This window comes from Arvicanthis niloticus, chromosome 6 (genome assembly GCF_011762505.2).
Source record: "Arvicanthis niloticus isolate mArvNil1 chromosome 6, mArvNil1.pat.X, whole genome shotgun sequence".
Taxonomy (NCBI): domain Eukaryota; kingdom Metazoa; phylum Chordata; class Mammalia; order Rodentia; family Muridae; genus Arvicanthis; species Arvicanthis niloticus.
The window spans coordinates 42,355,618-42,383,033 of NC_047663.1; the positions used below are offsets into that span (position 1 = coordinate 42,355,618).

Here is a 27,416-nt window from a genome sequence, read left to right on the forward strand (position 1 = left end):
CCTGGATATAATAACCATCTTTTTTTTTTTGTTGTTGTTGTTGTTTTTGGTTTTTTTGAGGCAGGGTTTCTCTGTGTAGCCCTTGGCTGTCCTGGAACTCACTCTATAGACCAGGCTGGCCTCGAACTCAGAAATCCGCCTGCCTCTGCCTCCCAAGTGCTGGGATTAAAGGCATGCGCCACCACCGCCCGGCTATAATAACCATCTTAATCTAAAGATTTAAAAGTAACTTAAAATAGTAAATTAAAAGCTTTGTAACAGCAGGGTGTGGTGATGGCACAAGCCTATAATCCCAGCATTTGGGAGGCTGAAACAGGGACAGTTCAAGACCAGTCTAGGTCATACAAAGACACCCTGTTCTCAAAAATAAACAAAGCTTTATTGCCCCCCACCACCACCCAAATAAAAACTTTGTTTATAACATTTTATTACATTCTATTACGTTTAAGTCCTTTTAAGTTAAGAACTAAGTCACAGTAATCTATGTTCCTTGGCACTGACTAGGACATGCTGGCTTTTACTGTATCTGCTATACTGTGCACCCAGGAGGTGTTTACACTTATTTACATCCCATAATAAGTTAGGGATTACAATTTTCACTTTTTAGATGAGGAAGAGGCTAGAGAAAGACCTGCTTAAAGAAACCTTTCTTCAGCGACACTTGTACTCTTCAATAGACCTGGCTTAGTCAACTTCTTATTTGGAAAGTATTAGGGGGACTGGAGAGACAGCTTAATAGTTAAGGAGTGCACTGAGTTCAGATGTCCATCACTTGTGTCCAGGCAGCTTACCACCAAGAGCATCTCAGCTTCTGGGGGGAGCTGAACCCTCTTCTAGCCACAGAGGGCACTCATGCATATGTGGCATACATATACAGAAAACTAAAAATGTCTTCTTTTTAAAGGAAGCATTCGGGCAAACGTACAGCACATTAGCAGAGTCGTGCCTAGTATGTGTGACCCACAGTACCAAAATCAAATTGGTGAGAATAACCTAATTATACTTTTACTTATACTCTGCCTATACTTTCCTTGGGTGCTGTCAATGAAGAAATAACACTCACTAAGTTCTGCTTACCTACCATGTAAGGCATCACCTTATCTAGTGCTTGCAATATTCCAAGGTAATATTTCTTCAGAGGAGGAAATGGCGACTGAGAAAGGCAATGACCTGCCTAAAATCCAAACAACACTCATTATTTCCAATAAGCAATCTCCCTCAGAATTTACCTCAGAATATATAATTTCTTAGGCAAGACACAGTCCTAAATTTTTAGATTATATAGCCACATGACAGGAGAGTAAGGGATCAGCTACAAGCACTTAAGTTATATAGATTGTGTTACAAAATAAGCTGTGTTGAAGCACATTTCTTAGTCATTCTGTGGTATACTGCACTTCCTGTAACTGCTATTGATAAACTTCCTCTGCTGCACAGAAGCCATCTCAGTGTGCTAGAGGACCATTTTTAATCTGCACTGAAACACCCCTTTGCTTTCTCAGACAAATCACCAACATGTGCTGTTAGAACAAGAATTTACATTCTGCGAAAGAAGTTCACAGGTAAGCACACACAGGCCCTCTGATTTCTGATTTCAGTTTTGCTTATTTCTTTTAAAAACCAAAATATCATTAGTGTTTTACAGTTAGTTGAATTCAGTTCTTGACAGTTTAAGGATGTCTACAGAAAGTTTCTGTGGCTCTGCTGTGCAGAATTTTATAAACTTATATTCAGGGTTGATATTGTCTGAAAGATTTTTATCAAGGTTTTAATATTATCAGCCCTTTGAAGTTTACTCAGTCAAAATACTTGTTAACATCACTGTAATAATTTTAAGTAAGCCAAGAGTTAAAGATAAAATTAAATTCTACAGGCTTTGACTAGATTTACAATCTCTAAAATATTGTTTAAAAATTCTAGGGCTGGGGCAGAGCCTGGGTTTGGTCTCTGGCACTATAATAAAGAGAGGGAACAGAGTCTAATTTATTTTCTACACAGACTTTCTACTCATATAGACTTAGATGATTTCATCAGTTTTTTTCCATTATTAAAAAAAAAGTCAGTGTTTTTACATGTAGACCGGGCTGGCCTCTAATTCAGTTCTTTCCGTCTCGACTTCACAAGTACTGGGATTAAAAGCATTCACTACCATGACTAATGTAAATTATTTTTGTCTAACCCTTTTAGTTTATAAAACATGAATGGTCACCTTCATTTTTAACTTAAAGAGAAATTAGATGGATACTTACTATGTGTTTTGTATAAAATAAATTTTATATTTAAGTAATAATTATGACACATAACTATTACATGTCTTTTTAAAAGTTCCATAAGGCAAAAATATGATAAAATGGGTATGTGTATATTCACATTACCTATGTGCTCATGCCACATACTCTAAGCTGACTTGTTAGTGAAGAATGTAAACAGAAAGAAACATCCACGGAAAGAACATTTTTGTAAAAACTTGTTAGTATATACAAAAGATACTTGCCTTGTGAGTAAATGGAACAATTACAAATAAAATAAATAAAAATGCACTGAGCTTCCAAAGACCTGCAATCCTAAAGAAAAATAATTTGGAAGTGGGTTAGACCCTATTTCAATACTTCATCAATATAATTTCATAACTTTTCTTTATATATTTGTGTGTGTGTGTGTGTGTGTGTATATATATATATATATATATATATATATATATATATATATATATATATATAGTTTGTTTGTTTGTTTGTTTGTTTTTCAAGACAAAGGTTTCTCCATGTAGCCCCAGCTATCCTGGAGCTCTCTCTGTAATCAGGCTGGCCTTGAACTCACGAGATCTGCCTGCCTCTGCTTCCTGAGTGCTGGCTGGGATAAAGGGTATGCTCCACCACTGCCATCAGGCTTGGTTTGAATTTTTTAAAGTAATGTATGTTACATAAGCTAATAAATAAAGATGTTTTTAACCTCAGATTTATCTAAAACAGGGCTAGTCTCAAGTTTAACCGTTGTGATGTTTTCAACAAGTTCCTACATAATTCTAATTAGAAGTATCATGTAATTCTGAACTTGCTAAATATACATCTGATGCCTTTTGATGCTCAATCTTTAAAGAAGTACCACAAACATTTTTCAGTACACTATACTTATGACAACTCATATGCTTACTATTCAAAACTCCTAAACTGCTCATATAGACTCCTGGACTGATGTGGGCTTTCTGGTATTTCTTTTCCTACCCTTTATGTAAGCCTAGCCCCAAAGTTTCTTACACAGTCCTAGAGACCTTACAGGAGTCTTTTTCTGTCACAAAGCCTTTCTTGTTCATAACTCTACAAAGGCTCCAGCATGTAGCAGAAGTCAAGGGTAGCATGGTTTCCACACTAGTGCCACCGCTTAGGGCTGTAACAGCTTGCCAAGTCAACCAACTTCTTAATTTTTTTTCTTTCTTAAAACCTGGAAGATGAAAATATGACCACCTAGGTCATGCAAATGAATCTTATTACTCAGTAATTTTCTGGTGTTCAGTAATAGTAGCTATTATTACTGATTAAAAATGGCCATAAAACACTACTTGTAATTTAAAATTGATTTTCTTTTCTGGTTTCTTCCTATTATGGTTTTAAAATCTCACTAGTTTAGAGATCTCACTAGTGCTGTGTGCCTGTATCTTATATGTGTACTATCATTTACTTGTCTTTTTGCTGTTGGTTTTAGTTTTGGCTTTTGGGGACAGGGTCTCCCTACAATGTAACCTTGACTAGTCTGGAACCCAAAAGCAGACCTGATTGGCCTCTAATTCCAAGACCTCCATGCCTCTGCCTCTACGAATGAAGGTATGAACCTCCACACCCAGCAATAACTTGTTTTTCTTATATCAAAATAACTGAAAGACCCAATATTTTGTTTGTTTATTTAAGACAGGGTATCACTATCTAGTCTTGGCTGGTTTGGACCTCCTTACGTAGACCAGGCTGGCCTCAAATTCACAGAGATCCACTTACCTCTACTTCCAATGCTGGAATTAAAGGCCTAAGACACCATGCACAGTTCGAAGACGTAACGACCTACACTTACCTTTTTTTTTTTAAGGAATGTTTTCCAAAGTTTATCAATTCCTTATTAAAATGATATATTTCTTACTATAGCTAATTTAACAGCATTAATTTTACTTAGATAACTTTGTGGTAATGGGGACCAAATTCAGGGCCATGTGCACGGTAGACAGTCGCTGTAGTCCTGAGCTACACTCCCAGCCCTGGCAGTATGCAACAGGTACACACCCAATACCAGGGAGCTCCCATTTCATTGTAACTGTGCTTGCATACGGAGTCACTAAAAATATGTACATTTTCCTTTAAAAAAAAAAAAAAAACCCAAGAAAAACAAAGGACCAAAATGTAGATTTAAACCTCAGATTTAAAATACAGAGAGAAGTATTGCCATAACAAGGTTGAGAAATCTAGATTTTCCTGAGCAGATTAAAGGATTTCTAAGAAAGGCCCTTTCCAGACTGTTCATAGGTTCTCTGTCAGGCTTACATTTGGGGAGTGTCAGGGCAGTGAGGGTAGGAGAAAGCTGAAGGACCCTTGCGGGAGACAGAGCCTGGAATCAAAGTTTGTTTGAGGATGGGCCATCTAGCGTCTGTCCTGGATGGTCAGTTCTTTGTTGTTAATTCTTGCTCTGACATACAGGCCAGTGACAGAAAATGACAATTCCCAACAGCCTCTTTACCCATGTCAAGTCTCTCTCCCTGACTGCCTTTTACCTACTTCAGTCTTCTTTAGTAACTTCCTAATAATTAATAAGCAACTACTATTTCCAATTATTTTTTTCTTCAATATTTTTTGTAATCAATTGATCCTTTCCCACATATCTAGTACATCCTAAACTTTTTATACAATTTCTTGCTAGTGTTCCTTTTTATAAAAGAAAAAAATTATTCTTATCCCCATTCTTGTCTATTGAAAATTTTAATCCCTTTTTTATCTCCTGCCCTCAATCAGCTGACCATCACCTCTCTCTGCAGAAACAGTGCTTAGGAACTAACTAGTTACATACTTGGCAAGCTCATTGAATAAGCTTGTGTATTATAGGTAACAAAATTAGCTTCATTAAATCTTAAAAGAGTCAGGCTTCCTGTCCCCAAAATTATTAAATCTAAAATTTCTTCTTTTCGTCTTGATGCTTCTTTTCTAGACTGTTCTGAGCTGCTAGAGTAAGAGTCTAACAGATGCTAGATTCTACTGTGGCAGAGCCTAGGAGGGGACGTGACAGAAATGACGGAGGAGAATGTGGGAGGCTATCTGAAAAGTGGGTTTTGCTTTTACTACTGCTGACAAGTGGAAATATCACACTGAAGCCTCTAGCTTCCTAGTGACATCAGAGGTGATGAACCTATCAAGGCTGATCTTACAAACCAAACTGGGTTTTATAATTCTGCTCCTGTTTTAGCTGGTTCCTCCTCTATTTCCTTTTTCAGCTAACTAAAAAGAGGAACCGTATGGTTTCTTTATTTTAAGCAAAGTCACAAAACAGAAAACATTTTTAGCTGTAGACAATTCTGTATCTTCTGTTGCTTTGGAAAACATTTTCTAAAAACACTTACAAAAGGAAACTCTTAACGCCATCTTCTGACCAAGGCTTTTTTGGACAAGTAACCTATAAAATTACTGTGTGGGATGGTATGAATGATGACCATCTAGAGATGAGCCAGTCAGATCCTTATATCCATGCCAAAATTTCAATGTTTTCCATAAAAAACCTTAAAAGATAGATAAAACCCAGAATTTAATGAAGTTTCCTTTCCTCTGCTTACATTATGGTAGAAGGCTTAATAGAAAGTAAAAGTGAGATGGTAAAGAACCAAGAGGCCAGCACAGATTAAATGTTTACTGAGCAACTAATATGAAAGGCATGGGGAATCAATATTAGAAAATATGAAATGGTGGGAGAACAGAAACAATGCAGACTAGAACCACATGGCACAACCTCATGCTGTCAGGAACAGCCACAACCCAGACAAACTGCTCAACTCGTCCTCACTTGCTTCTGGACGGTTAAATGAAATAAAGTATGTAAGTCACAAACTTAAAGCATATTCTATAAAGGTGTTTTCTTCCTTTGACTTTTTTTCTATTTTTGTGGTATTGGTTTTAAAATAATCTCGTTTGAGGCTATGGGGATAATAATAGAGAATGTACAAACAACATAATAAAAACAAGTACTCAGGTGAGGAGAAGCAGAGGAGTGAGGCACACACAGGAAGAAGGGCCTAAGAGAAGAAACCAACAAGACAGCACGTGCCGAGAAGGCTCAGGGAATAACTCTCTGTGCCTGTGGTCAGTTAGAAACTGGGTTTATGAAGGAGAATTTAAATTTAAGTCTATGAGATGAAGACAGGTTCAGACATATAGTCAGCAGAAAAGAGGATTAGGCAACACACACACACACACACACACACACACACACATTAAAGAAAGCAAAATGGCATAATTTAATGTGTTTAGGAAGTAGCCAAGGAAGTTAAAACTTGCTATGTAAGGTTTTCTCCAGACAGAGACATGTATCCTTATGTGAAGTAGCAACCAGGCCATGCATGTTTTAAGGGTAATTAATCAGCACCAGGCAAAGGACTTCAGAGAGCTATTTTAAATTTTAGGCTTCAAGCACAAGAGAAAAAAATATAAAGAAGAAATAGATTAAGAAAAAAAACATTATCTTTTCTTGTAAGTCCAGGTCCTTCTGGCTCAAGCATGTGATCTCAGCAAACAGGGATCTGAGCAAGGCCAACCTGGGCTACACAGGGCAAATGTCTTAAAACACAAAAACAAACAAACAAACAAACAGAGAGAGAATGAGCAAGAAGAGGTGTCATTTGTTGTCATCACTCTACTATGCTAGTGGCAGTAAAGAAATACAAACTACTCAACTTGCTAAAACATTTTATTGTATCTTCGGAGTTCTGGAAAAACTAATTTCTTATATATAGAAACTAGTATCTAACAGTCTGAGACTGTCCTGTCTTAATGTTAAGAAACAGAACAGTTATCTCAGACAGCCGACACGGTGCTTGGGGACGTCCAGAAGAGCCCATTATCCTCAGTGCTGACAATGTCACTTTGGAGTGCGAGGCAACTGAAAACAACAAATTTAGGTGACCTTACACACAGAGTTAAGTGGACAGTACACAGCCGGAACTTTGGAACTTAAGCCTTCAAAGTTTCAGCATCGACAACATCCCACAAAAAGACAGCTGCCAAGCCTATGCTGAGCCCTGCTCAGGCCCATGCACACTGTCTGGGCTGGGAGACAAATGTGCTTAACTAGTTCTTTATAGTATTCTAAGATTTAGGTCTGCTTCAGTATCGCTGGGAAACCTTTACAAAGTTCTCCCAGGCCAAGTTAGTTCCTCTGTTCATCTACTAATTACGAGGAAACATCACATTATTGTAATTACTTTTATTTTTCCAGACAGGGTTTCTCTATGTTGCCCTGGCTGTCCTGGAACTCACTATACATACCAGGCTTGCTTTGAACTCACAGAGATTACTTGCCTCTGCTGGGATTAAAGGTGTGTGCCACCATGCCTGGCTGAGATTACTTTTTACCTGCTAATTTTTACTGTAAGAATTTTAAACACTTAAAAGCAACTATTTTGTTTTAAACTTATCAAGTTTGACACAAAGGTGGTTTTCTAATATCAGAAAGAAAGTAGTAATGGGCTTACTTACTTGACCAACTGGGCTAGAGGAACCTGAATCACTTTAGGGTTTTCTTGGTTTTTGTTTTTCTTTCAGATTTTATTTTTAATGTTCAGTGTATGTGTGTCTATATGTGAGTATGTGCACATGGGTACTGATGCCTGTACAGACCAGAGATGTTAGATCCTCCTGGGACTGAGTCTACTGAATTTGCTGATTATGACACACACACACACACACACACACACACACACACACGAATGAGAGAAATGTCCACTAAGACATTATATAAATGGACTCACAGGTTTGGTAGTTATAGCACAAGGGTCAGAATGGAAACTTACGGAACTAGAACTAAGAAAAGTGAAAGGTAGAGAGATTGAATGATGAGTGTCCATGTTTAGGAGAAAAAAAGATCTAACTGAAGTGGTATTAAAGGAAAAACTATATTACATGAGCTACCAAAATATTCATAAAGGAAAGTCAGTAAGGTCAAGTGCGGTGAATAGAGAAAAAGAATGTAAAAACAAGAGTGTAAGGCACCATGGTCGCTGGTGTTCTCTGCAGAGGCAGAACCACTTATATTTCTAGGAACAGACAGCAAGCAGAGCAGAGAGCCCATGGCAGAAGTTAAGCCTGCATACTCAAGACAATATGAAATGAGGGAGTAAAGTCTGAGGACCCTAGAGGGGCTGCAAGGTTAAACGGAGATTTTATAAAAGAATTAAGATTACTTCCCAGGAACTCCAGATGCTGTACTATAAACTGGAGTATTATTCTGTGTCAAGTAGAAACCAGACTAAAATGTAACCAAATACCTAAGCACTGTATTTCAGGTACTGTAACTAAGAGGCAAATGTAACTAGACACCAGGTGATAGCTAACCATCTTTCTTTTTCTTTCATTGTGAAATCACTGGTAAGGAGGAAACATCTGAAATGGAATTCAAGCATTTGTTCTTTATCCTGCTTTGTCAAGACTTGAACAATATGTCTTTCTCAGAGACAGAAGCAACTCCAACAGAGCAGCAGTCACAGTCTACTTTACTTACACCATCAATGTTATATGTTACAACTGATTCTCAAAACACAGCAGGGAATGCTCTGAGTCAAACAACACAATTCAACAACATTTCTTCTGGACGACAAGTACCACCTGCCCAAATCACTACTGAACAAGCAACAACAGCTGTTTATGTGTCTTCAAAACCACTTACTTATAACATCACCAGCCAAGCAGTATCAACGGTCAACAACTCCTTCCCACAAACATCACTATCTGGGTTCACGCTGACCAATCAACTATCACCTTCTACCCATAATTCTACTAGACAACCACCAAAACCTCTTGTCTATACTTCCATACAATGGCTACCATCGCCTGCTCCTACCCCTTCTGGAAAACCAGTACTACAGACAACTCATAATCGACCCACAAAATCAATCCCAGCTATTTATTTACCAAGAGAGACACCACCACCACCACCACTCACTTCAGAACCAACGAGTGGCAAAGGAACTGCTCATAAAACCAACCAGAATGCAATAGCTGCCATATTAATTGGTACAATTATAATTTCTATGCTGGTAGCTATACTCATGATTATACTGTGGAAATACTTGAGGAAACCAGTCTTAAATGATCAAAACTGGGCGGGCAGGTCTCCATTTGCTGATGGAGAAACACCTGAAATGTGTATGGATAACATCAGAGAGAGTGAGGTATCCACAAAACGTGCATCAGTTGTTTCACTTATGACTTGGAAACCAAGCAAAAGCACATTGTTAGCAGATGATTTAGAAGTTAAGTTGTTTGAATCAAGTGAACACATTAACGATACCAAAAACCTCAAAACTGAGAATATAAAAGATCAAATAAATGGTTTATCAGAAGACAGTGCTGATGGGTCCACAGTTGGTACAGCCGTGTCTTCTTCAGATGATGCAGATCTGCCCTTACCACCTCCCCTTCTTGATTTGGATGAGAACCTATCAGACAAGCCCACTATGATAGCTGTACCTCCTTTACCAAAGGATTCTACCAATCTCCAACCATCTCCAGATGGTCTAAATCAAGTGTGTGAAGATCATCATTCCGAGATCAAAGAGCCATTCCCACCACCCCCTGATTCATTTAGTGTGCCTCTGTCAGAAGATTTTATAAACAACCAAGAGTCTACCCACGAGGCTCAGTGCCAGGAGTTCTCCACTCCTGACCTCCACCAGGACCTCACAGACTCCCTGCCACCTCCACCTACAGAGCTTCTGTAAAGTGACAGTTTGCCTTCTAGACTGTCCTCCATCCTGAGATGGCTCCACCCATTCCTGTCCTCATGGTATGGTATACAGGATATGACAACTGGTATCCAAGTAACTGTTACCTGACACCTGACTGAAGCCCAAGTACACGGGTAGATTATTACAGTGGTACACTTACCAACTACAGAAGTTTTTTTTTTTTTTTTTTTTAAAGTAGAGTGCCTTTTATGTACGTCAATGATAGATATGTCAATAACTTAATCACTTTGAAAACATATGATCTACATATACTTATTGTTCCCAATAGATTTCCTTCCTGAAAAGCTGTATATAAACTTATCTTAAATAAATAAAATTCTATTTTTCCACCTCAAAATTTGGGGTATAATAGAAATGAGAAAATTTAAATGGTCAAAATTTTAATATTTCAAATATTAAATAAATATTTTAATTTATAGAGATTAAAATATATACCTAAGGACAAGACGTTTCCATTTTTTGCTTTACTAGAAACACACAGACACAAACTGTATTAAAACATGAAGTCCAAGTGCTGTGTTGGGGAATATTTACCCTCTAAAAGTGAGCACCTACTATAAAAATGCAGTTTTCTTTCTTTCTTTATAATTAAAAATTCTGTGTATATAAATTTGCCTACATGTATACATATGCATCATATATATGGCTGGTGCATGAGGAAGCCAGAAGATGACACTGGATCTTCTGGACCTAGATGGCATTAACAACATTTGCCGCCTGCCACGTGAATACTGGGAACTGAATCCAAGTCCTCTGTGAGAGTAGTAAGTGTTCTTAACTACTGAGCCACTGCAACTCCTTTCTTTTTCCCCTCTTCCTCCTCTTCCTCCTCCTCCTCTTCTTTTTCATCCTCTTCCTCTTCAAATGTGTGGGGCATGGGGGTGGAGGTGCAAGGAGATAGGCTGTATTAGGAGGTTAAAAGATAACTTGTGGGAGTTGATTTTTTTTTTCTTCCACCCCAAGGATAGAATTCAAACTCAAGTCATCAGACCTGACAGCAAGCACCTTCATCCTCTAAGCCCATCTCACTGGCCCCAAAATGTAGACATTTTTCTCAAGTGTTAGGGAAGTAGAAACTAAGCATCTAGACAAAATCAAATGTTATGGAGGACGGGAGAGAAAAATAGAAGTGGGATGTATGTGTGCATGTCCCTCCCCCATGCACACATGATACCTGCCTGTGTGAGGCTGTCTGTGGAGACCACAAGGATACCAGACACCCTGGAGCTGAAGTCACAGGAAGTTATGAGCTGCTGTCCAAGATGGGTGTTGGGAACTGAACTTGGGTCCTCTAGTAAAGCAGCAAGCTCTCTAAACTATTGAGCCATCTCTGTAGCCTCAACCACTTTTTTTTTTTTTAAATGTAGAAGTTAATCATCACCTGAAGATTGTTGAGTATGAGGTACTCATAACAAAAGTGGGTACAACTTTTGTTAAAGTGGAAGGGTCAGTGGGTATTGGGACTGCGGAAGTGTTCATCTGCCCAACAAGCATATCCTTCTCTTGTTATTATTACAAGTCCAAGAAAGGAGAGTTGCTTAGAGCACAGATTTTGGGACTTTTCAGGATAGAATATAGTATTTATTTGTAATATTTGTAATTTATTTTGTAATAAATTAGTATTTGTAAATGTTCAAATACTAATAAGTCCATGTGGAATAAAAACAAGCAGGCTCTTGGGCAGTGGAGTTTACTACTACTACTACAAACTATTATTATAGAATTATTAATAAACAATTTTATATATAATTATAAAAAGATAAATTTATTATTATTGTTGTTTGTGTTTTCTGAGACAGGATTCCTCTGGTAGCCATGGCTATCCTGGAACTCTCTATATAGATCAAGCTGTTCTCAAACTCACAGAGATACACCTGCCTCTGTCTCCCAATTACTGTGATTAAGGTGGTGGCCTTTAAAACACCTTAAAAAACACCAGGCCTAAGTGTTATTTTACATACAATACTCGCCTTATTTCTTATAAGCCACCTCTTACTGACAACACTATTTATCTACAGAAACACCCACTGAACGACTTATTTCAAGCATGATTGATGGTTTTTCATTCTATTGCATTGGTTCTTCTCTGTCATCCACAATAAAACTTCTTACACGTGTCTTCAAATATGATTTTAAGGCTAATTTACGCTGCAGCAGTCACTGAGGAATTTTGAGAATTTCTTGTATTAAGTATCTTGGTTAGAATAATGAGATGTAGCAGTCCGAATACCTATCATTCAACTCCTCTCATCTCACTTGTGGGATCAAAAGGCTCTTTCCAAAGTTGTTCCTTTCAACACCTCCCTTACTGACCTCTTGAAAAAAATGGATCTTGAGAAATACCTCTTAGTACAGTAGCTAACGGACGAGCTGCAGAGATGGCTCAGCAGTTAAATAGTGCTTACGGCTCTTCCAAAAACCCAGGTTCAATTCACAGCACCAACATGACAGCTCACAACTGTTTATAAGTCCAGTTCCAGGGGATCCAATGCCCTTTTTCTGACTGCATGGGCACCAGACACACACATGGGCATATATACCTAGGTAAAACATTCATACATATGAAATAAAGTTAGATTCGTTTATTTTTGTTCTATGTGTATATTTTGCCTGCATGCATGCCTATTACTACTTGTGTGCCTTGTGCCTTCCTAGTCAGAAGATGGCATTAGATCCTTGGAACTGGAGTTATGAACTCAGTGAGCAGCCCTGTGGGTGCTGGGAACTGAGCCTGTGTTCTCTCTGAGAACAAGTGCTCTTTACCACTCACCCACTCCCCATCCCCAAATAACAGTCCAGGAGCTCAGGACTCAGTTACAGTCTTGTCAGATTTCTTTAAGCATTACCCTCAGCTTTCCCTCTGTTCTCTGTATAGCAGACACTAGAGTTAGCTGGATTTTTTTTTTTTGCTTTTTTTTTAAAAAAGCCATTTTTCTGCCAGGAGGGAACAATTCACATTTACTGCATGCAATTTCCTGCAACTAAGGTCAGTGGAAGCTGGGCAGCCCAACGGTGCATCCCTGCTTAGTCAGCAGGAAGAAATGGAAACTAATCTCAGGATATTGCAGAGAAAGGAGCAAGGCAAGGGATGGTGAGATGGATCAGCGAGGAAAGGTGCTTGCCGCCAAGCCTGCCAATCAGAGTTTGGTTCCGGAGCTCCAAGTGGTAGAAGGAAAGCACTGACTATCACAAGGTGTCTTTTGACTTCCACATGTGTGCTAAAGCATGTAAGCACATGTGGTACAAACAAGCACATGCACACACAGGCAAATAAAATGAGAGAATTAAAAAACAGCAATGCAATGGGAATAAGGCCCGCAGACATATGACACATATGTTCATATGACACACCAGTTGTGCTCTTTCCAGATTTGTATGAACAGCCTGAAAGACCAATTAGTAAAAGCTCTAGTTTTTAATGGCTAAAGAAAACAGAACCAGGGAAAGCAAGGAAGAACTCAGGCAGAAGTCAGCTTTAATTTTATTTAAGAAGTAGAGTAAGTAGCAAAATACTTGGGAACTTATAATTCAAATGCTCTGTATGAACAGAGTAGAACAGAATAATCATAAATAAACTCAAATACCAAATCTGCAGGAGTAAGCGCTGGGACAACTGAATAGATATTTGAAAAAAGAAAACTGGACCTACATTTCACACTACTTAGAATAGACACTAAGTAGACAAGATCTAAACAGACAGCATAGAGTTGACACAACACAAGAAGATGGTGCTGAATCCCTTTATAATCTGAACATGGGCAAACATCTTCCTAGCTGAGGCTCAAAGTCTAGAAGTCACAAAAAGAAAAAAGAAAAAAATTTCAAATGTCAAAGCCAAAATATAATTCAGCATTAAAAAGTCAAAAGATCAACACAAGAGAATTAAAAAATTGTAAGTTAAATCAAGACAAAGTACTAATATCTATAAACATTAAGAAACTTCTTAAAGATGAACAATAAAATAATTGGACAATGGACAGTTAAAATAAACAACAAATATTTATAAAACATAAAACACATCCAGAGAAGAAAAAAAATATACATTGATGGTTCTTGAAAATATACATAAAGGCCAAAAATAGTGGCACACACCTCTAATCACAGCACTCAGAGGCAGGGGCAGGTGAATCTCTGAGTTCAAGGCTAGCCTGATCTACAGAGTGAATTCCAGGGCATCCAGGGCTACACAGAGAAATCCTATTGCAAAAAGACAAAAAAAAAAAAAAAAAAAATCCTTTAAAAAAAGTTATTGGTAAAATATGAAACCATTCACGCACAAGGGTCTCAGCATGTCATTACTGTCAATAACAGAAATACAGGAACAACTCAGATGCCTTCCAGGACATGACTGAGTAAATAAACTATGGTCTATTTCCCAAGGCATCAAGAAATGAATGAGACAAGTGCATGTCTCTTGAAATAGTCATCTTTAAAATAAATTTATAAGAAAAACCAAATAAGATATAGAATACATCATATAAACTTTTACATGAGAAGACAAAACTATGTAATATATACATACATACATATTTTAATCTGTTTTTAAAAGAAATACCATTAAGATGCAACTACAAGCAAATGAAAGCAGTTCTCTTCCATACCAACAGGTGCAAAAAACTGAAGTGGAGGGGTCAAACCAGAGTATACACAGTTACAGCATTCTGACTAAACAGCCATAAAACCTGAAAAGTGCTAAATAGTTGTTAAATAAATTTAACATTATGCCATGCTTATGGCATTGAAGATAAGTAACAAATACTTGTCTTTTAAAAATTATTCTTGCCAACTACGGTAGCTCATGCCTTTAGTCCCAGCACTTGGGAGTCAGAGGTAGGTAGATCTCTTGAGTTTGAGGCCAGCCTGGTCTACAGGACCTGCCTCAAAAACCAAATAACCCCCAAAACGTAATATACTATTTAATTTTCTCAGAGCCTTTAATAGCATTACATTGCTGCATTTAAAACACACTGAAATGACTTCTTTTTCTTTTTGAGTACCCACAGTCATCTTTAATACAAAGTAACTTTGAAATGAAAACATTGTATACATAGCAGAGTCCTATCTTAATATGCTTGGACATCTGATTTACTTTTGGCAGTGCTGAGGGGAGAGGTTATTACCCCCTTGGAGCAAGAGCTGGTGGTCTTAATGCCACTAGGGGTGGGCTCTGAGGGTTACGCTTCTCATCTACCACTGGATATGACCTGATCTTGCGCCAGCCACCAAACTACTCTAGTGTACATGTCTTCCCTGCCACAAATAACTCCTCCTCCTGCAGTTGCTTCTGTCAGGTACTTTGTTACAATGCCAGCAAAAAGTCACTAGTACAGACAAAGCTTAAATTAATTTTGAACCCATTTAATTAATTTTTATTTCAAATGAAGGTATTGTCAGTATAATTCGCATAGGTAACTGCACTTCTATAATAGCAGAATGAGTCTTCCTGAGAGAGATTTTAAGGCTTGGCAAATTGATTTTTAGTCCTATCCCTGAACTGTATTGGTGGGTATGTGAGCTGACATGGAATGCTAACTGTCAAAAGCAAACCATTCTCAGCCCCCAAACAATACTGCTAAATGTAGTACTTCAAACATTATTTTCAAGTATCATGATTGATGACTAGATTCTGAAATCCATACACAGAATCTAAAGTCCAAATGAACACTCAAAGTAAAGTGGCAATAAAATCCTGAATCAGTAACAATCACTAATGGTGCAGACTGCTTAAATGTAGATCCTTTTGGAGGAACACTAGTTTTACCTAGAAGGTGACTCCTACAAGATAGCACTCTTCTAAGAAGATAAGCTATAGACTTCAATACAATCAAATAAAATAATAGTTCATGAAATTCAGCAGGAAGATGACATAAAAGTTAGTACCTAGGCATTTTCTTAACACGTCATATGCTAATAATTGCTGTTTTTTAAAATGATAACAATTTCATAATAAATATACCTTAATTTTTTCCTTTTCTTTCCTATGGTAAATGGTCATTCTGTAAACTCGATTTGAGTTTTAACTGGTTGTTTATATAATTAGTCTACTTAAGATACCATCAATCTAGCTGCATTTTACAAAATTTTGATTATGGCTTTATCACTTACAAACATTGTTGCATATATTTTTAAGTCTATTAACTTTCTGGGAAAGATAACATAAATATAAAACATTGAATAAATAATTTGAAAGTAATAGTTTTTATTTATTTTGGTTATTTATTTTGGTTTTCTGAGATAGGATTTTTCTGTGTAGCCCTGGCTGTCTTGGACTCACTATAGACCAGGCTGGCCTCATTCCCTGCTTCTACCACCTGAGTGCTGGGATTAAAGGTGAGCACCACCATGGCCAGCATTTTATATTTTGAGGCAAGGTCTCATCTATTCTAGGCTGGCTTTGAACTTGCTGTGTAATCTAGGCTGGGCTTGAATCCCTGGCCTATTTACCTCCACCTCCTGAATGCTACGATTAAACATGTGTGCTGCCACTCCAGCTTTGATACTGTTATTATGATCTTTTGTTCAGCCACAACAATACCTCCAGAGAAAGCAATACTCTATCCATACCATCCAAAGCAAGTTTTATGGAAGAAAAAAAAAAAAAACCCAAACCAAACAACTCCATCTAACTCAAATACATAAAACATGAGCAATTATTTTTAACCATTTGACTGATAATTAAAAGTTGAATACTGGGAAAGAGAGAAAACAAAACAAAATATCTAGTATCTACCAGGTATGGTAGTGCACATCCTTAATTCTAGCACTGAAAGACAGAGGCAGGAAGCTCTCTGTGTGTACCGGGCCAGCCAGGAACACACAGTGAAACCTGTTTTAGACTATTGCTGTTTTAAAGTCCAGCATCCTTATTTTACATGTGGCTTATCCTGTATTTGATCACTGGCACTAAGGCAGGAGTATGTGCATGTGCTGGGGGAGGGGACCGTGATGACAACGAAGCTGGCCTGTGTGCAGAATTAGCCAAACGATCTTTTGTATCAGGAAGGCAAAACCAAAGTAAGCATATTCAACTATTCCTGTGCTCTTAAAGGTAAGATGAAACACGTAAGTGATTGATAAATTTGAAAAGCTAATTAAATATAATAATAACCATGATGAAGGAAGACAAAAAAAAAATCAAGATTTTTATCATGACATATAAAAAGGTTATGTTACAATTGAACTGTTTTTTAAAAGAATCTAAAAATGCAAAGATTAAAAATAGTTCAATGAATATCCTGGAAATCAATTCACAAAGAACATTTTTTTCAGCATATAAAAACAATGTAAAGGTTTTAAGAAAAATTACAGCAAGCAAGCAAATGTTAAATGTGCAACCTAAGCTCAGAGAAATACATAGAAAGAAGTAAAGGCCAGCCCTAATTTGCATGAAGTATTCTAACCGGCAGAGAACTGAAGCTACGTAAGGCACTCTCAGGGCTGTACATTTAAAAAAAAAAAAAAAGTCCATTTTGTTGCGTATGCACCTCTTGCAATAAATTTGAGTCAGCACCAATGACAGCTCTGCAGTCCTCCTATGTGGTGCTGATCAGGTGGTTGCAGAGCTTCGGCTCACAGCAACACAATGCAGCTGAGCAGGCAAGCACAGCTCACAGCCAGAAACCCTTCCGACTCCCCATAACAAGACGACCTTTAAGCCTCAAGTTTCCCGGAGAAAATGAGATGCTGATGCTGAAGACGACATTATGGTAAGCAGTTATTTTTAAATTGGTAAAAGACAGATTTTGGATTTTTTTCTTTTCCTTTAGCCTTTTTAAAAGCTAATGTTAGGATTGAATATATTCAATAACAAGTGCATGCACCAAAATCTGCTGCAGTAATAGTCGAGATTTTCATTTTAATGTCCACTCACTTTGTAAATACATGTATTGTTTTTTCTTTAGAATTGGTACTGAAATATACAGAAAAAAAATCACTTTACAAACATGAGGTTGAAGGTATGTTATCGGGCTTGATTTTTCTGAGTTCATTAAAACATGTTTTTTACCAGGATATAGTTATCCACGAAAAGATGAAATTTCAAAAACTGTTTTAATATAACTGTTTTAACATCTCAAACTACAAACATATTGTGTCTTAAAATACTGCAGAGATTTAAGAAAAACAGACATGACAGCCATTTTTTTTCTGAATAAGAAAACATTATCAAAAATAGTAACAGCCTAAGTACGACTATAAAACTCGTCGTTTGCAGACAGTGCCATTCTATCACATTAAGGCTCCGAGAAGATAAACAAGATAAATATACTAAAGGGTAAAAATAAAGAAAAATGTAGGAGAGCATCTCTCTCTTTTTCTCTCTCTCTCTCATTCTCTCTCTCTTCCTCTCTTTTTCCCCCTCAGCTCCCCCACCCCCACCCACCACATAGCCCCAATTGAAGGATTAGGCATTTGGACTATAAATGAAGGGCAGCTTTGTTAGTTTAATCACTGGAACAATTATAAAAGGACTCAACAACAAGGAGGTTTATTGAAAATTTTGCCGAATGCTAACTGACCCATGCAGATGCTGAGAGTGAATTTGCATATTAAAAGAAGGATGTATCTGTTTGTTTTCAGGCTTTGATGGAATATCAGATATTGAAAATGTCTTCCTGCCTGTTCATCCTTCTGTTTCTCACGCCTGGCATTTTATGCATTTGTCCTCTCCAATGTATATGCACGGAGAGGCACAGGCATGTGGACTGTTCAGGCAGAAACCTGACTACATTACCCCTTGGACTGCAAGAGAACATTATACATTTAAATCTGTCTTATAACCACTTTACTGACCTGCATAACCAGTTAACCCCATATACCAATCTGAGGACCCTGGACATCTCAAACAACAGGCTTGAAAGTCTGCCTGCTCAGTTACCTCGGTCTCTCTGGAACATGTCTGCTGCTAACAACAATATTAAACTTCTTGACAAAGCTGATACTGCTTATCAGTGGAACCTTAAATACCTGGATGTTTCTAAGAATATGCTGGAAAAGGTTGTTCTCATTAAAAATACCCTAGGAAGTCTTGAGGTTCTTAACCTCAGCAGTAACAAACTTTGGACAGTTCCAACCAACATGCCTTCCAAACTACGTATTGTGGACCTGTCTAACAACTCACTGACACAAATCCTTCCAGGGACATTAATAAACCTGACAAATCTTACATATCTTTACCTGCACAACAATAAATTCACATTCATTCCAGATCAGTCTTTTGACCAACTCTTGCAGTTGCAAGAGATAACTCTTCATAATAACAGGTGGTCATGTGACCATAAACAAAGCATTACTTACTTATTGAAGTGGGTGATGGAAACGAAAGCCCATGTGATAGGGACTCCTTGTTCTAAGCAAGTATCCTCTCTGAAGGAACAGAGCGTTTACCCCACACCTCCTGGATTTATCTCAAGCCTATTTACTATGAGTGAGATGCAGACAGTGGACACCATTAACTCTCTGAGTATGGTAACTCAACCCAAAGTGACCAAAATACCCAAACAGTATCGAGGAAAGGAAACCACATTTGGTGTCACCCTAAGCAAAGACACCACTTTTAGTAGCACTGATAGGGCTCTGGTGCCCTACCCAGAAGACACACCCACAGAAATGACCAATTCACATGAAGCAGCAGCTGCAACTCTAACTATTCACCTCCAGGATGGAATGAGTTCAAATGCAAGCCTCACCAGTGCAACAAAACCATCCCCAACACCCGTGACCCTCAGTATAACTAGTGGCATGCCAAATAATTTCTCTGAAATGCCTCAACAAAGCACAACCCTTAACTTACGGAGGGAAGAAACAACTGCAAATGTAAAAACTCAGCCACCTTCTGCGGCTAGTGCTTGGAAAGTAAATGCCTCACTCCTTTTAATGCTCAATGCCGTGGTCATGCTGGCAGGCTGAGGGTCTGCAGTTTCTGAAATGAAGGAGAACCTTCCACCCTGATGTACAGTTGGGAAAATCTGCCCCTATCTAACCAGTGATTCAAGCTATATTATGTATTCAAGAAAGCCAGTCTTGTATTTCTGACTTTGATGTAAATGAATAACTTGTCTTAATTAAAAGAAGTGCACAATGTCTTGGTACTTGCTGCTATTTTCCTGTCTTAAGTAAAACTAATGACATTTTTTTTAAATGAAACGTTTCCTTTTTAAGGCTTCAACTTATTGCACAAACTATAAAGAGCATCTAAACTTTAATATGTATTTTATGTATGTTTACACTGTCAAATGTCTGGGACAAAATAAAAGGCCTATGCTCCTGGCTGTGTCATGTGGTCTCTAGATACTATCATAACCACTATGTAGCAGAATCAAGATGAACTAACAGCTTTTGCTTTGGGAAAGATGAAGCCTTTAAGGTGAATGAAATGTGGGCCACTCAAGGATTTTGTCACTTAAGTGAAACCAAGCTGCCACTCTGTAAATAAATGCTTACACCACATCATTGTTTTACACACAAGCCAGAATTGTTTCAATCTAAATGATGTCCTGCTTCTGAGGGACTCTTGCTACTTCGCAGATTACATAATGAACAACTGCTCTTCAAAAGGCCAGGAGACACTTAGCTTTGCATCTTAACAAGGAAAATTTAACTTTGTTTTGCATTTAAGAAAATTATTAAAAATAAAAGAATAAAAAGTTTCCATTTAAAGACTTGCTAAAGAGTTTTCTTGTATATTTAATAGATCATTCATTAATCAAAATTAAATTGTACAGAGTTAAAATCTTACTGCTACTACTGTAAGAGAAATTTATCTTTTATAAAACCAGAAATTATAATTCAATCTACTAAATTTAAAATAAGATTAGCTTGTGGCTAACAGTTTGGGTTACTCTGAGGGAGCTTGTGGGATGGAGAGAAGAACTGAGGAGTGGGTGGTATTCCTTCAGTCCTACAACCATGGATTTTCTAATAAAGTAGACTGACAACGAAGCTGGGTAGGGGGCAGATTAGACACTCCAAATCAACTGCACTGGACTCCAGCTAGAATAAAGTATTGAGAATTTTGGACTGCCTTGCCCTGCCTCACCCCGCCTCGCCCTGCCCTGCCCTGAATACCTGTGCAGGATGTATACATGTAAGATTGGATGTATCTGTTCTCTTTCTTTATTGCTCTTTGCTTTACTGGCCTGAGACATGGTTCCTCATTGAACTAAAACTTGCTGTTATGGCTAGGATAGGTGAGCTGTGAGCTCTCGGATTTGTCTGTTCCCACCCTAATCCCAATGCTAAGGTGTACAGCACATGCAGCCATGTCTCTTTTTTTTTTTTTTTTTTTTTTTTAGCATGGGTTCTGGGGACTCCAACCCCTTGCTTGAAGAGCAAGGATTCTTACCCAATGAGCCATCTTCTCAGCCACAAACATTTCCACCCAGAAAGTAGCATTCTAGCATACTCCTTTCCATACCCCTTTCCCTGTTGTCATGAGTCAGGGCCTCACTGTATAGCACTGGCTGGCTTGAAACGCCCTGTGTACATCAGACTAGTTTCCTACTCCTAGAGATCCACCTGCCCTGCCTCCAAGTACTGCTCCAAGGCAAGTACTGCCATGCCTGTCCTAAACTTCTTTTCTCATTTTTTAAAAGAAGAACTGAGCTCATGAAAAATTAGTTATATTTCAATAAAAAATACATTTTTATACTATACTATCTCTATAGTAATTTTGAGTATTTTTTTTGCCTCTATAAACTTGTATCACTGTATTAAGCAATCTTACCATGAAAAAGGCCCCAAATTGATATTAAAATGCATTACCTCTTCAAATGGGCATGCTGTCCATTCTCTTTTCCAAAATGACCTAGTATCTTCACTCTGCCTGAGAGATGCTAACTGCTTTCACAGTGCCCACTTTACAACATACTAGTTTGAGTTGATGGATGTCTGTCTGTTTGTCTTTCTCTCTCTCTCTTTCTTTCTTTCTTTCTAAACAGAAATGCTGAGTTTCACAAAACCAGATTGTTTACATCTAACTTTTAAGTTGTGGATACCAAAAGCTTAATATCTTAGAATTCCAATGGAGACAATAATAAGAAAATATAATTATGGATTATAGTATTAGCAGTACCCATGGATTAAACCATCCTGACTAACATGTCTGGAAAATGCAGAGGAAAAGCTTGGTAAATATACAAGTACAACATCTGTCAACTACACTGATCATGTCCTCATGGAAAAGTATCTAGTCTTAAAGTAACTGGATAATACGTACCCTCTAACAAAATTATATTTGTATCATTATTAATCAAAGAGGGCTCATCTCTAAATGTTATTGTATTATTGATCCTCAAATACTTCAAAATGTGTTAAGTATGGGTATACGTTAGCATGTAAGATGATTTACAACAGTTTTTTTGTTAAAGACTTAGCCAATTATACAATAATTTAAGGGTTTTAAGTACATATAAAATAGGTGAGGTGTATTAAATACATTTTCAACTTAGGATATCATCAACTAATGAAGATTTTTATTGAGCTGTAAGTCCATCCCAAATCGAGATGTCTCTATTCTATATTAACATGTACACATACCCCTGAGGCTTTGTTCTGTTGGGTAATTTACCTTTGTTACTTTTTAGCTGTACAATCAACAAAATACCATACTGCTCTAAGCCAGTCTCCTCATCTCAGAAATGGGCTGACAGAATAGTGTTTATTTTTCTCCTGAGAATTAAATGACAACCCCCATAAATCATACTGTTGGCCATTCACATGTGTTATTAAATAATCTTCTATGATGATGCCATGAATCAACAGCAAATTCCTTTAATGGATACAAAAAAAAGTCAGAGAAGAGACACCTAAAATCCTTGATAAGATTATACTTTAGAAATTATGAGCTGGGCAGTGGTGGTGCATGCCTTTAATCCCAGCATTTGGAAGGCAGAGGCAGGGGGAATTTCTGAGTTCGAGGCCAGCCTGGTCTACAGTGAGTTCCTGGACAGCCAGGGCTATACAGAAAAACCCTGTCTCAAAAAAACTAAAAAGAAACGAAAAAAAAAGAAATTATGTATAAAAAAATATAAAAGCCAGGTGTGGTAGTGCATACCTTTAATCCAGCACTTGGAAGGCAGAGAGGCAGGCGGATCCTTGTGAGTTCAAGGCTGGCTTGGTCTAATACTAAGTTCCAGGACAGACAGGGTTATATAAAGACAACCTGTCTCAAAAAAAAAAAAAAAAAAAGGTATTAAGAACTAGTTAAAAAATGGTATCAATGGATAGTAAACAACCAGCTTACATCATACTGACAAAAACAACATTTTGTTTGGTTGGTTTCGTTTTGAATGGAGAAAAACATATTTACTTGGCATTAACTATATCTCATAGACATCCATTTTGGTAAAACTGGCACAAGACTAGAGCATCACGAAGAGCATAAGCAACTGCCAATCTCAGCTGCACAACAGAGAGTGTGGACCTTTAACCACCCTGTAAAACAGTACTTGGCAGCTAGACAGAGAATGATCCAATGGGTAACAAGGCTTAGTGTGCAGGCCCAGCAACCTAGGTTTGATCCCTGGAACCTATACAAGGCTAGAAGAGATTTCATGCGGTTGTCTTCTGATATGTGCTGAGTCATGCATGCATGTCCATGAGTGCACACACACACACACACACACACACCCAAGGGCTGGAGAGATGTCCCAGTGGTTAAGGGAACTTGTTTCTCTTGCATAGAGGCTAGGTTTGGAACCCAGCACCAATAAAATGGCTCACAACAGCCATTCATAACTATATTTCCAGGAGACCTGAAACCTTCTGAACTCTGTGGGCAACAGACACATGTGTGGTAAGCATACATACCTGCAGGCAAAACAGTCATACACAAAAATCTAAAAAAGAAAAATTTAAATAATAAAGAGAAGTAAAGTGGAAAAAAGAAAAATAGTACATTAAAAAAAAAAATCCCATGGCGGGCAGTGGTGGCGCACGCCCTTAATCCCAGCACTTGGGAGGCAGAGGCAGATGGATTTCTGGGTTCCGGGACAGCCTGGTCTGCTGAGTGAGTTCCAGGACAGCCAGACACAGAGAACCTCTGTCTTGAAAAACCACAAAAAAAAAAAAAAAAAAAAAAAAAAAAAGTCCATCATTTGGGTATTTTAGAACAACACACAAACAGATAAAAATTTAGTTAAATAAGAAACTAAACACCTTTTGTTTTGTTTTTCCAGACCAGGTTTCTCTGATTAGCACTAGCTGTCTTGGAACTCACTCTGTAGACCAGGCTGTACTCACAGAGATCTACCTGCTTTTGCCTTCTGAGTGCTGGGATTAAAAGTGTGTGCCACCACTGACTGGCTACTAAATTCTTATTCTTAACAGATAAAGTAACTGCTTATTGAAAAGATACCTTGGGAACACTTTCAGAAACATAACTTTAAATTAAAAAAAAAATGAACAAAATAAATGTGGAGATGTAAATGACTTCTTCATATGTTGGGTGAAATAATTAGAAAATTATAAGAAAAATTATAATGCTAAAGAAATAATATCCATACAGAAATGGGTGATTGTAGAAAACATTAATGTGAGATAATAAGTTCAGATTTCCCTATTTATTCATTCATTCAACCAAATTTAGCTAGCATCTGGAACATACCAAAGGCTATGAATAGGACACACATCTTCACTAGTTGCCACAAAACTGCAGTTATTGACAGTACATGATGATTAAGCTTTTTTTTTTTTTTTTTTTTTTTTTTTTTTTGACAAGCGCTTCAATGAGAATCTTTTAAAAATAGAACATAAAATACTTAGGTCATTTCGAAAAATAAACAGGTAAAAACTTCACCCCTAAACCCAGAAGAAATGAAATGCTAGATATATCTCAGTATCGATCACAGTAAGACAGAAGAGGGGCTGCAGTCTATCTTAGTAGCAGAGCACGTGTCAAGACACACATATATAGCTCAACACACACACACACTCATTAAGACAGTTATTAATACAGAAATGATAAAGTACAACTAATACACAGTACATAAGAAAGAAATCCATACCTTTCTCTATATGGGCACTTTGGCACATGTGTGGCTAAAATGTTTTTTTAACTATGCTTTATTTATTGAGAGAGGGGGGAATCTGGGGAAGGAGAGAAGGAAGAAGGGAGAGAGGGTGAGTGTTAGTGTGTGAATCATACAGTGCATGTATGTGGACGTCAGAGGACTACTTCCCCCTCCGAGCCATCCTGCTGGCCTATATGCATACATTTTCAGATGGGTCTCACTCTGTAGCCCAGGCTGGTCTCAGACTCTCAATCTTTCTGCCTCACCTTTGGGGCTCCAAGCATATATTCCCATGCCTAGCTAACAAAAGCTTTTTTTTTTTTTTTTTTTTTTTTTTTTTAAGGTTTTTCAAGATGGTTTTTTAAGGGTTTCCCTCTGTAGCCCAGGCTGTCCTGGAACTCACTCTGTAGACCAGGCTGGCCTCGAACTCAGAAATCCACCTGCCTCTGCCTCCCAAGTACTGGGATTAAAGGCATGCGCCACCACTGCCCGGCTTAACAAAAACTTTTATTAGTTGTGTAACATTAGAAAATTAGCTCTATGCCTCAAGGTAGAGTATCAAGAAGAAAATAAGATAACACACAGTATTTAAAATAGTGCCTAGCACATACCATTTCTTAAATATTGTTAACTTTGGGAGAAAAAAAGCAAAGATCAAAAGGATGAGTGCAGAAAGATTCAATGGAGCAGTGCTGGGGAAATTGGAAGACATGTCCTGGAGAGATGAGCAGTGGTTAAGAGCACTCATTGCTCTTGCCAGCAACCTGAGTTGGATTCCCAGGATCTAAAGGTAGCTTACAACCATCCTTAACTCTACTTCCAGGGGATCGGATACCTTCTTCTGATCTCCTCAGGTACCCAGGCACACATGTAGTGCACATTACATAAATGCAGATAAAACATTCATACACATTAAAATTAAAAAGTGTAAAACTTTAAAAATAAGAAAATTGGAAGATACTTCAATTTAACATTTAATTCATGTGATACAAACCACAAAGTGAACTAGAGACTGCCAATAAATTTGTCAATACAAACCTTCTGAATTCTTTATGTTGAAACATCACACCTGATAAAAATATTAGAAAACTATAAAGGAGATTATTAATAATAAAAATAGTAAAAATTTTCCACTAGGTATCTGGGCAAAGGACATAGACTCTTTATAACACAGAAAACGTGATAATTAATAAACAGGAGAGTATGGCCAGTCACATAACTGAGAGATACAATAAAAATAAAATGTAATATATTAAAAATCTTTTAAAAAAAACAAGCAAATGTTTAAAATGTATGGGATAAAATCAGTGCTGGAGAAGACAATACAACAGCCATATTCACACACTGGCATGATTCTCACACATGGCGTGACTTGGCCATGAGTCAGAACCCAGCATTCTTATACAGCCTCTGTAGCCCACACCAACTACACTTCTGTCGCTTCACTCACCAGGCTCTCTTTGGATACCAGGCTTTTAGGAAAGCTGCACATCCCCCTTCTTACATTGGCAACCCTATTTATCCTTTGTGTTTCAGTTTTGATGTTATTTCTCCTAAGTTTCTTTTATTAATTATCTTTATCTGAATTCCTAAGAAACAAGAACAGATCAAAGATGTGACCAGTGCACTAACAGTGACCTATTTAGGACATGCCGAGTCTACTCTAGAATCTACAGTTCTTTCATTTAGGTCAAAGCAAAGTCCTGAGGAACATTAGAGAAAAGTTGAATAAGAATGAAGGAAGTCAAGTGTAATAGGATGTAGAGTATCTGCTACTTAAAAGCTCCAAGTCAGCCTGGACAACTTAGGAGGACCACCCATCTCAGGGGAAAATGAAACCAGAAAGAAGGCTCTGACAAGGCTATTATTTGCCATCCAATAAACTAGTTCAGGGCAGTGTAGAATTACATGTGAACCAATTCCAGATAGCTGCTAATTATCATTAATTCTGAAAATTCCTGAACAATTTAGTACAGCAAGCTGCTCAAATGTAGTCTGCCAGGAGTAAAAGCTAATGTCACCTCAGTGTATTAATGTGTTAAGCAGATTCATTTGTTTCACACACTGAAAACTGTAGTGTAAAGTGAGGTCTTTAAGAAGTTCAACTTTTAAAAAAATGCCATTTTGGCTCAACTGTCTTTCATTTGTTTAAATGTGTTGAAGAACTAGGTGGCAAAATGCAGGAGAAACACTCCTATGTTTCCTCATCAGAATCCCTGGCTTGAGATTCTGGATTTGTTGAGGTTATTCATGAAGTACAGAAATCAAACCTGTATTTAAAACAAAACAGTAGAATTGTTTAGCTGTGCTCTGTAGTTTAACAAAAAGCAGGATTAACTTTGGTCATTTTAAAGTCTGTTACCTTGCTAGCTGATTGTGTTCTGATTTCAAAAGTAGTTTAAAACACTATACCAGGGTGTTTT

The 27,416-nt window shown here is 37.6% G+C and overlaps 3 protein-coding genes across 7 annotated transcripts in view; 2 read left to right on the top strand and 1 right to left on the bottom strand.

The window, feature by feature from the left end:
* The window catches only part of Nf1 (neurofibromin 1), a 239,489-nt gene that overhangs the window by 56,828 nt on the left and 155,245 nt on the right, over window positions 1–27,416 (bottom strand). The window lies entirely within an intron of this gene.
* On the top strand, window positions 1,301–11,753 carry Evi2b (ecotropic viral integration site 2B). 2 transcript variants are annotated; one of them, XM_076936209.1, is made up of 3 exons: window positions 1,301–1,562; window positions 3,703–3,821; window positions 8,612–11,753. In XM_076936209.1, the coding sequence occupies exons 2-3, from the start codon at window positions 3,798–3,800 to the stop codon at window positions 9,956–9,958; spliced, it is 1,371 nt and encodes a 456-aa protein (XP_076792324.1). In that variant the 5' UTR covers window positions 1,301–1,562; window positions 3,703–3,797; the 3' UTR covers window positions 9,959–11,753. The 2 variants fall into 2 exon arrangements, with proteins under 2 accessions (XP_076792324.1, XP_034362858.1); XM_034506967.2 differs by lacking the exon at window positions 3,703–3,821 and having other exon boundaries at window positions 1,303–1,562.
* On the top strand, window positions 17,464–20,251 carry Omg (oligodendrocyte myelin glycoprotein). 2 transcript variants are annotated; one of them, XM_034506965.2, is made up of 3 exons: window positions 17,464–17,691; window positions 17,887–17,940; window positions 18,563–20,251. In XM_034506965.2, the coding sequence occupies exons 2-3, from the start codon at window positions 17,929–17,931 to the stop codon at window positions 19,889–19,891; spliced, it is 1,341 nt and encodes a 446-aa protein (XP_034362856.1). In that variant the 5' UTR covers window positions 17,464–17,691; window positions 17,887–17,928; the 3' UTR covers window positions 19,892–20,251. The 2 variants fall into 2 exon arrangements, with proteins under 2 accessions (XP_034362856.1, XP_034362857.1); XM_034506966.2 differs by lacking the exon at window positions 17,887–17,940 and having other exon boundaries at window positions 17,467–17,691.